Source organism: Vitis riparia, chromosome 5 (genome assembly GCF_004353265.1).
Source record: "Vitis riparia cultivar Riparia Gloire de Montpellier isolate 1030 chromosome 5, EGFV_Vit.rip_1.0, whole genome shotgun sequence".
NCBI classification, from domain to species: Eukaryota; Viridiplantae; Streptophyta; class Magnoliopsida; order Vitales; family Vitaceae; genus Vitis; species Vitis riparia.
The window spans coordinates 11591151-11605549 of record NC_048435.1 but is presented as its reverse complement, the minus strand read 5'-3'; the positions used below and the strand labels follow the sequence as shown (position 1 = coordinate 11605549).

At 37.6% G+C, this 14399-nt stretch overlaps 1 protein-coding gene across 1 annotated transcript in view; it reads right to left on the bottom strand.

The window, feature by feature from the left end:
* Positions 1-9218, bottom strand: part of LOC117914271 (inosine triphosphate pyrophosphatase) — a 28162-nt gene extending 18944 nt beyond the window's left edge. Inside the window, exons 1-4 of the mRNA XM_034829524.1 lie at positions 9000-9218; positions 8838-8902; positions 8684-8747; positions 8576-8585 (exon numbers count right to left, since the gene is read on the bottom strand). Of these exons, the coding sequence (XP_034685415.1) occupies positions 8576-8585; positions 8684-8747; positions 8838-8902; positions 9000-9138 (278 nt within the window). The 5' untranslated portion in view covers positions 9139-9218. The remainder of the gene's footprint in view (positions 1-8575; positions 8586-8683; positions 8748-8837; positions 8903-8999) is intronic.
* Between the last annotated feature and the right edge of the window lie 5181 nt (positions 9219-14399).

Genomic DNA, 14399 nt, shown 5'->3' with positions numbered 1-14399 from the left:
TCTATTTGTCAAGAAGTCTCATGCCGGGAAAATGGCCATATTGATAGTCTATGTTGATGATATTATTCTATCTGGGAATGATATGGAGGAATTACAGAATTTGAAGAAGTATTTGTCAGAGGAGTTTGAAGTTAAAGACCTTGGAAATTTGAAATATTTCCTTGGTATGGAAGTGGCTAGATCAAGGAAGGGAATCGTAGTCTCTCAAAGAAAATACATACTCGATCTTCTTAAGGAGACCGGTATGCTTGGATGCAAACCAATTGATACTCCTATGGATAGTCAGAAGAAACTTGGTATCGAGAAAGAAAGTACACCGGTAGATAGGGGGAGATATCAGCGGCTCGTCGGGCGCTTGATTTATCTCTCACACACTTGGCCAGATATTGGCTTTGCAGTGAGTGCTGTAAGTCAATTCATGCACAGCCCCACTGAGGAACACATGGAAGCAGTCTACAGGATTCTTAGATATTTAAAAATGACACCAGGGAAAGGTCTATTCTTCAGAAAGACAGAGAACCGTGACACTGAAGTATACTCAGATGCGGATTGGGCAGGAAACATCATTGACAGGCGGTCTACTTCTGGATATTGTTCTTTTGTCTGGGGAAATCTTGTTACCTGGAGGAGTAAGAAGCAATCAGTTGTAGCCAGAAGTAGTGCAGAAGCTGAGTACAGAGCTCTTGCACAGGGAATCTGTGAAGGGATTTGGATAAAAAGGGTTCTTAGTGAACTGGGGCAAACGAGTTCATCTCCAATTCTGATGATGTGTGATAATCAGGCAGCTATAAGCATAGCAAAGAACCCCGTGCATCATGACAGGACCAAGCACATTGAGATTGACAGACACTTCATCACAGAGAAGGTGACTAGTGAGACGGTTAGATTGAACTATGTTCCTACCAAGCACCAAACCGCAGACATCCTCACCAAAGCTTTACCTAGGCCTAACTTTGAAGACTTAACTTGCAAGCTGGGATTATATGATATATATTCTCCAGCTTGAGGGGGAGTGTTGAAATTTGGCATTCAAAGTTAGGGTTTTTTAATTTAGGAAAGTATTTTAGGAATAAAGAAGGAGAGATCATTTAGGATGATTCAGTTTCCTAATTTTAGGAGAGAATCAAGCTAGATTGATTTTTTCTTATTCAGTCAGTTGTGTATATATATGTGTATGGTGTGTACCTAAAGTATCAATAAAGGAATTCAGAAATTCTTCAGGATGCTATGAGATGGAAAAGGGAAGGCAATGGTATTTTTGGGGTTAAGGGGGCTTACAAAATGCTGGTGGGGTCCTCAGCCTGTGTCTTCCCGAACAGACGTATTTGGATGGAAAAGGTTCCAACAAAAGTGTCTTTTTTTGCTTGGGAAGCTTTGTGGGGGAAGATCCTCACCTTGGATAAGCTTCAAAGAAGGGGGTGGCAGCTCCCTAATCGGTGTTTTTTGTGTGGCTGTGAAGAGGAAAATGCGAATCATATTCTAGTTCATTGTACAGTGGTTAAGACTCTTTGGGAGATTGCCCTCTCCATTTTTGGAGTCCAGTGGGTGTTCCCAAATTTAGTTATGGAAGTGCTACTTAGCTGGAGGGGCTCTTTTGTGGGGAAAAAAAGAAAAAGTACCTGGAATTCCATTCCGTTGTGCATATTTTGGACGGTGTGGAAGGAAAGGAATAGGTTAGCTTTTAGGGGAGGATCTTTAGATATTCAAAAATTCAAGAATTTTTTTGTATGTAACTTGTGGAGTTGGGCTAGAGTGTACATTGGTGAGGATACCTATTCTCTTTTAGGCTTTTTGGAGTGGCTAGCGGCCACTTGAGGGTGTGTGAGGTTTTTTCCCTCTTTTTATCTTGTATGTTCTTCTTTTTGGGCTTTTGCGTATACTCCCTGTATACATGAGGCTTTTCAGCCTTTTCTAATATATGCTGATGTTTATCTATCAAAAAAAAAAAAAAGGGCCAAAACAACGTTGTTTTGACCCTTTAAAAAAAAAAAATTAAAATTAAAGGTCCAAAACGACACGACCCTATTATTTTAAAAGAACAGACCAAACAACATCATTTTGGTCTCAGATAATAATAAAAAAAGGGGGGGGAGGGGGGGGGGGGGGCTTCTTTTTTCCCTCTGCAACTCGTCACCAGAGAAGAAGACCAAAAGAAGAAGAAGGAAATAAGGGGTTGAGGCACACTTGTGGGCCGCGTTGTGCCTTGCTAGAGGTGAGCGCCTTGCGCTCCTAAGCGGTATCTTTGTGAAGGGGTGTTGCTTGCCTTCAAGAGAGGTGCCGGAGGGTCGCGTTGTGCCGCTTAGAGCCTAGGCGCGCCTTTCACAACTATGGCTTTGATTTGACATATTGTAGCATTTCCATGAATTTATGACCTTCCCACCCTTCAACCTAAAACTCTTTCCACCATAAGCGAAATCTTTCCTTGAAATTTAGGTGAGCAACCACATGTTTTCAAACCTAAATAGAGTTGATCCCCACTTGAATTGATTGGTATCTAAGACAATCTACCAATAGTTAGAGGTGAAATTGGGTAAGGCCTCTTTTAGACTATGGGGAAAGCTTTGCTTCCACTCATTTGAAATTAAAATATTTATTTGATCCCTTGAAAGTGGGGGATGATTGCAAATTGGACCAAGCGAATAAGCATTCCTAAGAGGGGGATCGATTAACTCACTTTCTTTAATGAATTCAAATAGGTTAAAGTCACACACACATACACATACACATACCATTTCAGATAGGTTAAACCAAAAAGATCCACTACGCCCACCTAAAAAACCCTTTCTAATAGTGGTATCATTGGAGCCATACATAGAGATAATCCAAAAGACCTGTTATCCATCTAAAACTAGCTTAGCCGAAATTTAGAAGGATCCTAACACCAATTCTATACAACTGTATTTGCTTGAGTCCTATATTATTAATACGCTTCCTAATGCGTCACAAGCTAGAAGAGTAGCCCATTCCTTATCCCTAGTTGTCTACACACTTACCACAAATCTTGCATCGAACTTCTCTCTCTTTGTTTCCTAAAGCATCACTGTACCTAGAGATTCATGGTGGAGAAATTCCTTAACTACCCTTCTTTTCTTTCTAACCTCAATCCTCAATTATTCCTATTTATGATTCTCATACCACCAGTTAGAAGCCCATTCACCTTTCAAACAAGCCCTCCTAAGTGTCATTACTCGTGATCATAGGTTTGTACTTCTTCCTGAAGTATACTTTATCCTTAGACCTTACACTGCTACTACCTAAGGTAAGACCATTCTCACTATACTTGACAAGCATGACTTTCATAGTGGCCAAAATAAATTAAACACTTTCTATTTTGCAAGTTGTGAGACCTTCGATGTGAAAACCTTCTAACAAAGGAGCCCAGATCTAATGTTTGTTCTTCCACAAGGGAAATAGCCTCCATGGGGACACTAGGCAGTGATCTAGGGAGAGTAACACCCTTAAACACTTTCCCTGAAGGAACTATAGTGTTGATGTATTAGATTAAGTTGACAATTTTGTTCCATTATTACACTAAATCTGAGCTATCATAAATTATGAGGTCTTACTGGTTAGAGTGGATTTCAAGCTACTTCAAAGTCGATTTAAATTCAAGGTACGCATATTTATTAGATGTATTAGAGCAAGAGAAATTGCTACTAAATTTAAAGAAGACGAAATTTCTAAGAGAAATCAAAAAGCGAAGTCGAACATGCAAAAACGTTTATAAGCATTAAAACATCATGAAGGAGGATCTTCAAACGTCCATGGGATGTTCAAATGTCCTCTAATGGGATGTTCAAATTCCACCCAACATTCAAACATCCCCTACATGATGTTCAAATGCTAGTTCAATCCTTTTGTTTTTTAAAGCAAATATTTAATATTTTTATTGGAATTTTTAAGAAACTCTCCAAACATCCATCTAGGATTTTGATATAAAAACCCAAGTTTTTAATTAAAAAAATGCAAGTGAATTCATAGCCATCTCTCTGCCTTAGCACTCCAACTCTCAAACATTTCAAGGGCATTCTTGAAAGTCCTTTTGGCAAAAAAGCAAAATGCATCGATCCACTAGTCTCAACACAGGATTGAGGTATCCACTAAGAAACACGAGTTGTTGCGTCAACAACATGAAGGAACTATGTGGGTGCTCACCAGTATAAGACCATTGGAAGTAGAAGCCTCTACATTAGGTAAAACTATGTACATTCCTTTTGGTTTAATGGATTTGACTGCAGTTATGTGACCTGTGGTTATTTATTTTTTTTTTTTTTACATCTATAAAGTTTTTGAGAAACTTTTTGTGTAGTTTTCCTGCATATATTCAAGGTCCTTTAATGTGATTGTGTTCTTATTCTCATTGATAGATCAAAAGATTTCCATATATAAAAATAAAAAATGAATATAGATTGCTTGTGGACTATCAATTCACCTCCCTCTAGGAAGTTTCAAAATGTTTCATGATCAAGAATACAAACTCATAAGTGATATCAAAATGTGTTAAAATTTTAAACATTAAATTTTTTTATTCCTACTAATTGATTCTTGAATCATGCAATCATAAAAAGTAGGAACTTCCATTAATTGTTCTTCATTCTTTGATGAGAACAACTACCTCCTGAAAAGTTCAAAAGAAGTATTTTCCAAAAGGTAAGGAGAGCATGTTTGGAATATAATGGAATATGGGTGGCTGCCTCCTGATCTATAGACAAAAATGAAAGATTTATTTAGTGAATGGGACAAGTTTGATAATGAAAGTAGTGAAGCTAATGCTAAGGCTCTTTATTTTATTTTTAATGGTGTTAGTCTTAATGAATTTAAAAGAATAGTAACATGTAAATACACTAATGAAACTTGAGATATCTTGATTGTAACTCATGAGGGTAATTACACTATGAAGTTGTCCAAATTATGGATGCTAAGTGTCCAATTTGAAAGAATAAGAATGAATGAAGATGAGACTTTCTTTCAATTTTATACCAACATGAGTGATGGTTTTTTTTTTTTTTTTAATAGGTAACTTGAGTTATATTGTTAATTGTTTTAACTTGCGAGAGAAAATACCTAATTCCAAGGTACTTAGAAAAATCTTATGATCTTCCTCTAATCTCTCTTTGAGAAATTCAAGCCTAAAGTAATTGTCATAAGCAAGAATGTAGATGCATTGAGAGTGGATGAGTTAGTAGGTTCCCTACAAACCTATAAAATGACTCTTCTCTCATCAAAGAGTTTTAAAGAATGTCTCTTCAAAAGAAAAAATTGAGTCTCATGATGAGACCATAGCCTAATACTGAAGCAAATTCAATGATGACAGGGATTCTCTCAATGTCTCCCACTAGCTGCCATTTAAACCTTCTAGAATCATCATAAGTTTTTTATGTTAGCTAATAGACTAAAGAAGGTAGTGGGCAAGGTGGTGTCCAACTCCCAAAATACATTTGTGGAGGGTAAGCAAATCCTTGATGTTGCTATGATTGCCAATGAAGTTATTGATTTGGTGCAGAAAGGTAAATGCGGTGGTATTCTTTGCAAGCTTGATATGAGAAAGCGTATGACGATGCTAACTAGAACTTCTTAACTTTGTTGCTAGAAAATATGGGTTTTGGTGTTAAGTGGATCAGTTGGATTTGGTGGTGTATTTCTACAATGAGATTCTCAATCCTTGTCAACGAAACTCCTTCAGGTTTTTTCCAAAACTCTCAAGGTTTGAGGCAGCGGGACCCTCTCTCCCCTTATCTCTTTGTGATTGCCATGGAGGCCCTCAGTTGTTTGCTAAAGAGAGCTAAGGAAGGAGGTTTTTTATCCAGTTGGAGGATCAGAGGTAAAGGAAAAAAGAGAGGGGAAATCTCTCATTTGTTGTTTGTTGATGACACTTTAGCCTTTTGTGAGCCTTCTATAGATCAGATGACTTACTTAAGTTGGTTATTTATGTGGTTTGAGGCCATGTTGAGGTTGAGGGCAAATCTGGAAAAAAGCATTCTAGTAAGGAGAGTAGAGAATTTAGATGAGCTGGTGTAAGAGTTTGATTGCAAAGATTGTTGCGCTCCTGTCTTCTTACTTTTGGGTCTTCCCTTAGGGGCACAGTTCAAGTCTGTGGCAATTTGGGACGGCATGGAGGAGAGGCTTCAAAAAAAATTATTGATTTGGAAAAGACAGTATATTTCTAAAGGGGCCAGGCTTACCTTGATTCGCAACACCCTTTCCAATATGCCTATTTATTTTATGTCTTTGCTTTGTATGCCAAGAAGAGTCAGATTGAGACTGGAGCAAATCCAAAAGGTTTCTTTGGGGCGGAGGGGCTTCTGTGTGGAAGCCTCATTTAGTAAGGTGGTCTATTATTTGCTCAGATAAAGGAAAGGGTGGCTTAAGAGTGAGAAATTTGTTGTTGCTCAATAAGGCCCTCCCATGTAAATGGAGTGGCATTTTCCAGTGGAGAGGGAGGCTTTTTGGAAGCAAGTTATTTGTGGTAAGTATGGGGTAGAAGAGGGACGGTGGCACTCCTATGATGTGAGAGGAAGTTATAAAGTAGGGTTGTGGAAAGCCATCAGGAAAGAATGGTATACCTTGGGTGGCAATATGGCATTTTCTGTAGGGAATGGAAGGTGAGATGTTGGAAGGATAGGTGGTGTGGTGACGATCCGTTGTGCGTCACTTTTCCCTCCTTATTTGCTATAGCATCATCCAAGGAGGTTTGGGTGGAGGATGTTTGAAACCATTCAGAAGAGGGAGTATAGGCTCCCAGATTCTTTGGTTGGCTCAACAATTGGGAGGTGATTGTTGTGGAGAATTCTTTCCAAAGACTACAAGGAAGGAGGGTGTGTAGGAAGGTGGATGATCAGGTGGTTTGAACAAAATCAAAATATGGTAAATTTACTATCAAATTTCTATACAAGGATTTGGAACCGGAAAGACAAGGTGATTTCCTTGCAAGTGCACTTTATAACTCATAGGTGTAGTCAATGGTGGGTTTCTTTGCTTGGGAGGCTACTTGGAATAAAGTCTTAACTTTGGATCGAATTCAAAGAAGAGGGTAGTCGTTGGCCAACAGATGTTACCTATGTCTCTCAAAGGAAGAGACACTTGAGCACATTCTATTGCATTGCGATATGGCAAGGATTTTGTGGCACTTATTTTCTCTTTTTAAGGTGTCGCAGGTACTTCCTTTCTCAGTTAGAGAGGCGTTATCAAGGTAACATGGTTCTTCTATGGGTAAGAAGAGGAAAAAAGTGTGGCAAGCTGCTCCTTTATACCTTTTCTAGATTGTTTGGAAGGAAAGAAACAGTAGGGCTTTTGAAAATGAGGGGCATTTGGTCCAAAGGCTTAAACATTCTTTCCTTTGTAAACTTTGGGCTTGAGTTAAGGTGTATATAGTTTTTAGTCCTTCTTCCATTATTTATTTTGCAAATTGGTTGGGCTTTGATTGAGTGGGTGATACTTTTTGTTGTTCCCCGTTATATACTTCCTATGTATTTTGGGGCACCTTTTTGAAGTTTCTTTTTTAATATATTGCCTTTTACCCATAAAAGAGAAAAAATAATCATTAGAAGCTTTTTCCGGCTTTTCATGAACTGAGATTCACAAAATCTGCCATTGGGGGTTTCATCTTCACCTCTAAAAGCACACTCTAGTCTTTCCTCTAAATTTGCTATTAAATCCCAAAAACATGTCCATCTCCTTAGCCTTCTTCAAATGGTCCAAAATCCAAACAATCTCTTCTTTCTCAAACCCCACCATTTAGGAAGTTCCTCAGACTTGCTTTGTGATGGAAACCCATAATGGTTTTGTCCAATTTGGTGATAACTTAAACCAAATGATTTGTCCATTTCAGAAACTAGTCATGTTTTATCTTCTTTAGTTGAATCCATGCAAAGGGCGAACCAGTATTTGTCCAACCAATCAAGCATCGGAGCACAACTAGATGCTCCTCCACCTTCACCCAAAAGAACACCTACTACCAATCCTTGAATTAATATGCCATTCAATATAACTTTGAAATTCCTACCCTTAAATGACATCTTAACTCTGACATTAACTGGAAAGCCATTATTGACTGAAACATAGAAATCAAAATAATATTATTGCAACAGCACTCCATAGTGCTCAAGAAAATGTTCACACTAGTACTGCATGAATCCATCAAATCTCTGACCACCAGGAACCAATGAATTAAAGATGCCAAAAATCTGTTCATCATACCTTCAAGTGGATAGAGAATGAAAAGATGCTAGAATTAGATGAAATAAGCTCCTTCGCAATAACCTCTTAATGGAATATTTTAATACCTCTGTGCTTAAACCCCGAAGACATGGGAGCTAATGCACTAGCCTACAGCTATAACTAAGCCAAACTATAGAAGTGCTCAATATTAACTGTACACTGAAAGGGATCACAGCAGGGATTAAAGGATAATTTCTGTTTTTTTTATATATAAAATAAAATAAAAAATAAAAAAAATAAAAAATAAATTTCTATAATAATAATCACAAATCATGCAAATAGAGAAAAATAAAAAACCATAAAATAAAGAGAGAATAAATTCACCTTAAAACAAGGACAAGAATGAAATAGAACTTACATGTAAGGCCCTGCATTTAGTTCCAATCACCCAAAAAAACAAAAATTAGAAAGCAAAAAGCACACAAATCAAACACAAAAATTAAGAAATAAAATGTGCATACACTACCTGGGAGACCCTTAAGGGCATTGAAACAGAGGCAGGTGTCTTCCACCAGCACTGGCCCATTCACCTTTCACAAAATTACATAAAAACATTTCAAACTCCAGACTAAAGAAAAAACATAATGACACGTTTTATAAATAAGTATATGTAGAAAAACCTGAATTGCAGCCAATCGAGCCTTTTCTTTGGAGATATCTTCGGGCTCTCCTTGGAGCTCTGGCACTGATGCAATAATCCAAGAGAAAAAAAAAAACAAAGAAAATTAAGAGATGAGAGAGAAGGAGGTATGTTAAGAGAAATGGGGTTTTAGAGAGAGTACAGTCGAGCTTCAGGGAGTTGAAGGGTATGGACTGGCCCAAGATGTATCGGACCTCCTCGAGCTTTTTAGCATTGCCGGTGACGAAGGTGACCGGGCGTGAAAGGATCAACCCGGACGCTGAAGCTCCGGCCGCAGCCATTTTCCCGCGCGTTCTGGAAATGGCAGGTGACAAGGGTTTATAGAGAGGCTTTGAGTGTTTTGTAGCTCCAGTCTCTACCTACGCAGCAAGTTGGGCGGGTCGCTCCGCGTGATCCGACAAATTTGATCATTTGAGCCCAATTTGATCCAACCTCCAATTCAAATCATGCAGACCAAGCGTAATTCAAGATCATTTTTCTTTTTCTAAATTCTTATTGAATTCAGATTAGTAGAACTGAATCCAAATTAGCGTAACTGCATAATTAAAAGTTGGGTTATTTGGATAGGTGACTCAAAATATAGGTAAAATTGTAAAAATAACTTAACTAGTTAATTATTTTGAGAGATGACCTAATTTGGACATTTTTACCCTTATTCATTTCCCTTCAAAAACATATGAGATCTCCCACCAAAAACATGATATCCCTCCAAAAGCATAAAACTTTAGTTTTATCTCTCATCGGTACTACATCTCTCTCTCCAACGCTATGAGTACATCCCTATACACCATTTATGTGACCCACCAATAAAATTGAATTAAGAGAGGTAGAAAAAAGTAGTGAAACATAGAGTAAGATCTCCTACCAAAAGACATGATATCTCTTCAAAAACAGAACATTTTAGTTTTACCTCTCTCATCTGTACAACATTTGTCTGCATATCTCTCACCAACATTGTGAATACGTCCCTATACACCATTATTACAATCCACCATCAAAACTGAGGTAAGAGAAGCAAAGCAGATTAAAGAAAAACATGTGGCGAGGTCAAATGAAGGTATGTAAACCCATTTGGGAAAGAAAAAAAAAACTACCTTAGTTTTGCTATTCTCAACATTATTTTGTTGTAGGGAAAAAAAATGAATTTTTTAGAGTAAACATAAATGAAATTTTTTGTTAAAAAAATTTGTATGAAAAAAGTAAAGTTTGTATGTTTTTTATAAATAAAACTTGAAGATAGTTGAGTACAATTCAACATGTTAATCGACAACTTTGCGGGATTGAGTTACTTATCCAAATAACTATTATTTTAATATTGTTTTTTGTATTAATAATTCAATTTATTTATTTATTTATGTTACAGTGATTGATGAAGTAGGAATAATGCTTCTTTATGAAGGAGATTGGGTGCAAAATGGAAACATGTACTACTTTGAAGGCTGTCAAGGTAAGGGTATTAAACTTAAGAAGACTACAACATATGAAGAATTATTGAGGATTGTTTTGTCACATTTTGAAAGTAGATCCAACATAGCATAATCTTTCGATGAAGTATGCATTCAATAGCAATATACCAACCACTCATATACAACTAAGAGATGATGGAGTTGTGAAAATTTTCATTCGTTTAAATTATACTGATGATAAGTTGCAAGTTTCATTATGTATCACAATAGAGAAAAAAAGTGGCAATCATGGGTATGAATCAATCATCAACACTAATTTTGGCTCTCATACTTTATCTAAGGTTGAGAAAGAAATCAATATGGACCCGATATTCATATATAGTAGTGAATCTTTGAGTGGTTTTGATGATGAAAATAGAACAAGGTTGGGCTATGATCTACTTAATTGTTTTGATTCTCATAACTCGAATATGAACAAGGATGATGAAGATAGTGGAATGAATGTCAACCCGAATGAGGATAGCCAAGTAATGTAAATTGATGTAATGGAAGAGGCAGTAATGGAATATGAAAGTCATATAGAACAAAGCATAGAGGAACCATTTATAGTTGGTTATAGTGAAATTGGTGATGACTACATGGAAGAGCACCAAATATACTCCAATAAGAAAGAATTGTAGAAGAAGTCGTGCATGATTGCTTTGAAAAGAAAGTTTCAATTCAAAACATTAAAATCTTCAACCAAGTTATTACGTGTTGGATGTGTTGATAAAGAATGCAAGTGGCGACTTTGTGCAATCAAGTTGGGAAATTCTGATCTATTTCAAATAAGGAAATATCATTCAACACACACTTGTAGTTTGGATATGATATCCCGTGATCATCGACATGCAAGTAGTTGGTTGATTGGTGAAAGCATAAGAGAAATATATCAAGAGGTTGGTCGTCAATATCGACCAAAAGACATTGTAGCTGATATTTGAAACAAGTATGGTGTGGAGATAAGTTATGATAAGGCATGGAAAGCTAGAGAATTTGCTCTAAGTTCTATTAGAGGATCACCAGAGGAGTCCTATAGTGCTTTACCATCTTATTGTTTTGTGTTGGAGCAAAAAATTCCTGGCACCATTTATTGACCACAACAATCAATTTAAGTATTTTTTTATGGCACTTGGTGCATGTATTTCTAGGTTTCGTACATCAATAAGGTCTGTCATTACAATCAATGGAACATTTTTTAAGGCAAAGTGCTTAAGAACTTTGTTTATTGCTTCATGTAAGAATGGAAACAATCAGATATACCCTTTATGTTTTGGAATTGGTGATTCTGAAAATGATGCTTCTTGGGAATGTTTCCTAAAAAAATTGCATGGAGCAATTGGTCATGTTGATGATCTCGTGGTGGTTTCAAATCGTCACAACAACATTGAAAAAGTTGTACGAAAGGTTTTTCTTCATGCAAGCCATGGTGTGTGAACTTATCACATGAAGCAAAACCTCAAAACAAAGTTTAAAAATGTCAAAGTCCATAAGTTGTTTCATGATGTTGCTTATATATACCATTTGTCAGAATTCAATGTTATATTTAGGCAACTACAAATGATTTCTTCAAGAACAGGAACATATATAATAGATGCAAGTGTTTAGCGATGGGCATGTTCACATTCTAGTAAAATATATATATATATATATATATATATATATATATATATATATATATATATATATATATATATATATATATATATATATATATATGTAAACCCCCATGTGAGGTTTGTTTTGCTGCAGCATTGTTTGGCCATGTGTCACTCCGAGACGGGCTATGGTGGAATCAAAGTAGTGGTTTTGAGAACCATTAGGGGAGGGACACTTGGAGGAATGTTCTAGAAGGAGGAGCGTATTTGGTTTTTTTTTTTTTTTTCTGTTAGGATGTTGCCAGCTGCATGTGAGAGTGAGTGGAGGCTAGCAGCTGCAGGGAGAGGTGGTCTGGGGCTGCCGTTGGGTGATATTTTGGGGAGGCGGCAGGGAAATTAGGAGGGGGGAGCTTTTGTTTGGTCTTTTTTAGGGGAAGGCTGCTGGAGAGAGTTTTTTTTTTTTTTTTTTTGGGAGCTAGTTGTAGGGGGGAGATGAGCTTTTGTTTTTTGTTTTTTGTTTTTTTTTTTTTTTTTTTTTTTTTTTCTGCTTGAAGGGAGCTAAGAAAAATAGAGGAGGTGGGCTGGAGGAAAGAAGGGAGACAACGTTGTGAAGAGAAGAGGGTAGCAAACTGTGAGAGGTGGTGGTGCTATTGGCTGCAGTTTGGAGGGAAATATTGAGAGGAGGGAGAGCTTTTGTTTGGTCTTTTTTAGGGGAAGGCTGCTGGAGAGAGTTTTTTTTTTTTTTGGAGCTAGTTGTAGGGAGGAGATGAGCTTTTGGTTTTTTTTTTTTTTTTTTTTTTTTTTTTTTTTTTCTGCTTGAAGGGAGCTGAGAAAAATAGAGGAGGTGGGCTGGAGGAAAGAAGGGAGACAACATTGTGAAGAGAAGAGGGCAGCAAACTGTGAGAGGTGGTGGTGCTATTGGCTGTCGTTTGGAGGGAAATCTTGAGAGGAGGGAGAACTTTTGTTTGGTCTTTTTTAAGGGAAGACTGCTGAAGAGAGTTTTTTTTTTGGAACTAGTTGCAGGGGGGAGATGAGCTTTTGGTTTTTTTTTTTTTTTTTTTTCCTGCTTGAAGGGAGCTGAGAAAAACAGAGGAGGTGGGCTGGAGGAAAGAAGGGAGACAACATTGTGAAGAGAAGAGGGCATCAAACTGTGAGAGGTGGTGGTGCTATTGGCTGCTGTTTGGAGGGAAATCTTGAGAGGAGAGAGAGCTTTTGTTTGGTTTTTTTTGGAGAGCTAGGAAAAACAGAGGAGTTTTCCTGGGAGTTTTGAGAGTATTTTTTTCTCGAGAGGCGACTAGTTACAGGGAAAGGAGCTTGCTGGCTCCATTGATTTTTTAGTGAAGCTTGGAAAAGGAGATAAAGGAAAGCCGATTTGCTAGAGGTAGCTAGGGAAGGATAGAGAGAGCAGATTTCCTGGGGCTTAGAGGAAGACACCTGGGAGAGGGGGCTTTTGGAGGGAGTTTTCGGAAGTATTGTATCTTGGCTGGGTGAGGGGAAGAAGAGTGAGACTTTTCTAGAGTGCTTTTTCTAGGGAACGAGAAGGCTATATTTGCTGAGGAAAGGAGTAGGGAAAAAAACAGCAAGGTTTGATCATCTCTCATCCTATGTTCTTATTTCTTACTTCATCTTATCTTATTTTTTATAATCACTTTGCGTTTCTTGCTGATATCTAGATGTCTGCTTTGTTTATCTAAGGAGGAAAACCTGCTTCTGATTTTTGTTTGCTTGATCCTTGTTTTCTCCCTTATGAATTGCATATTGGTTGTACTTAGTGTTTGTGTGTTAAGTTCATTTAAATCCTCCCACTAGTTACTTTTGCAAGCTCTTTGATCTTCATGAAGCAGGGCTGGGATTTAAGGGCATTATTTCCCCTTCTATATCGTTGTGTTCTTTTTCTTCTTTTTGGTTGTTTTTCTTTTTCTTTGTCTTTTTCCCTCTATTTTTTGCATCTTCTGGAGAGGAGTTTCGGTGGCTTGAAGGGGAAGCAAGATAGCAGGCTGCTTGAGGAGCATGTCTTTTCAAGGAAGAGAGATGGGTATTTTTCGTGGTTGTTTTGGGGATGTAGAAGTTGGAAGCGTTTCTGGTAGAGAGAGGTGGTTTTTGGAGTCTGCTAAGGGAAGTTTTTTTTTAGGGCTCTGTAAGAAGCAGATGAGAGATATAGTTGTGGAACTTGAGAAATTGAGGAGAAGCAGAGAAAGAGATGCGCTCATGGTTTTTTTTTAATTCATTTTTGCTAGAAGAGGGCACTCCTAACTCTGCAGTCCCTCGCATTCATCCCTCCATTGGCTCACTATTGCAAGCAATCTCCTTTTCTCTCGTATTCGGGTTCTTAGGCCGTTCATAGGAGTGCACAGTCATCATTCGATAGCCACTCTTTGTGCCTGTCTCATCCATAGCAGGCTGCACTCAAACGAAGTTCATCAATGTATGGACTCGTTATAATGATGTTCGAACCCTCAGTTTAATTCATCCAGAGAACTGATGAACAAACAGTACCGG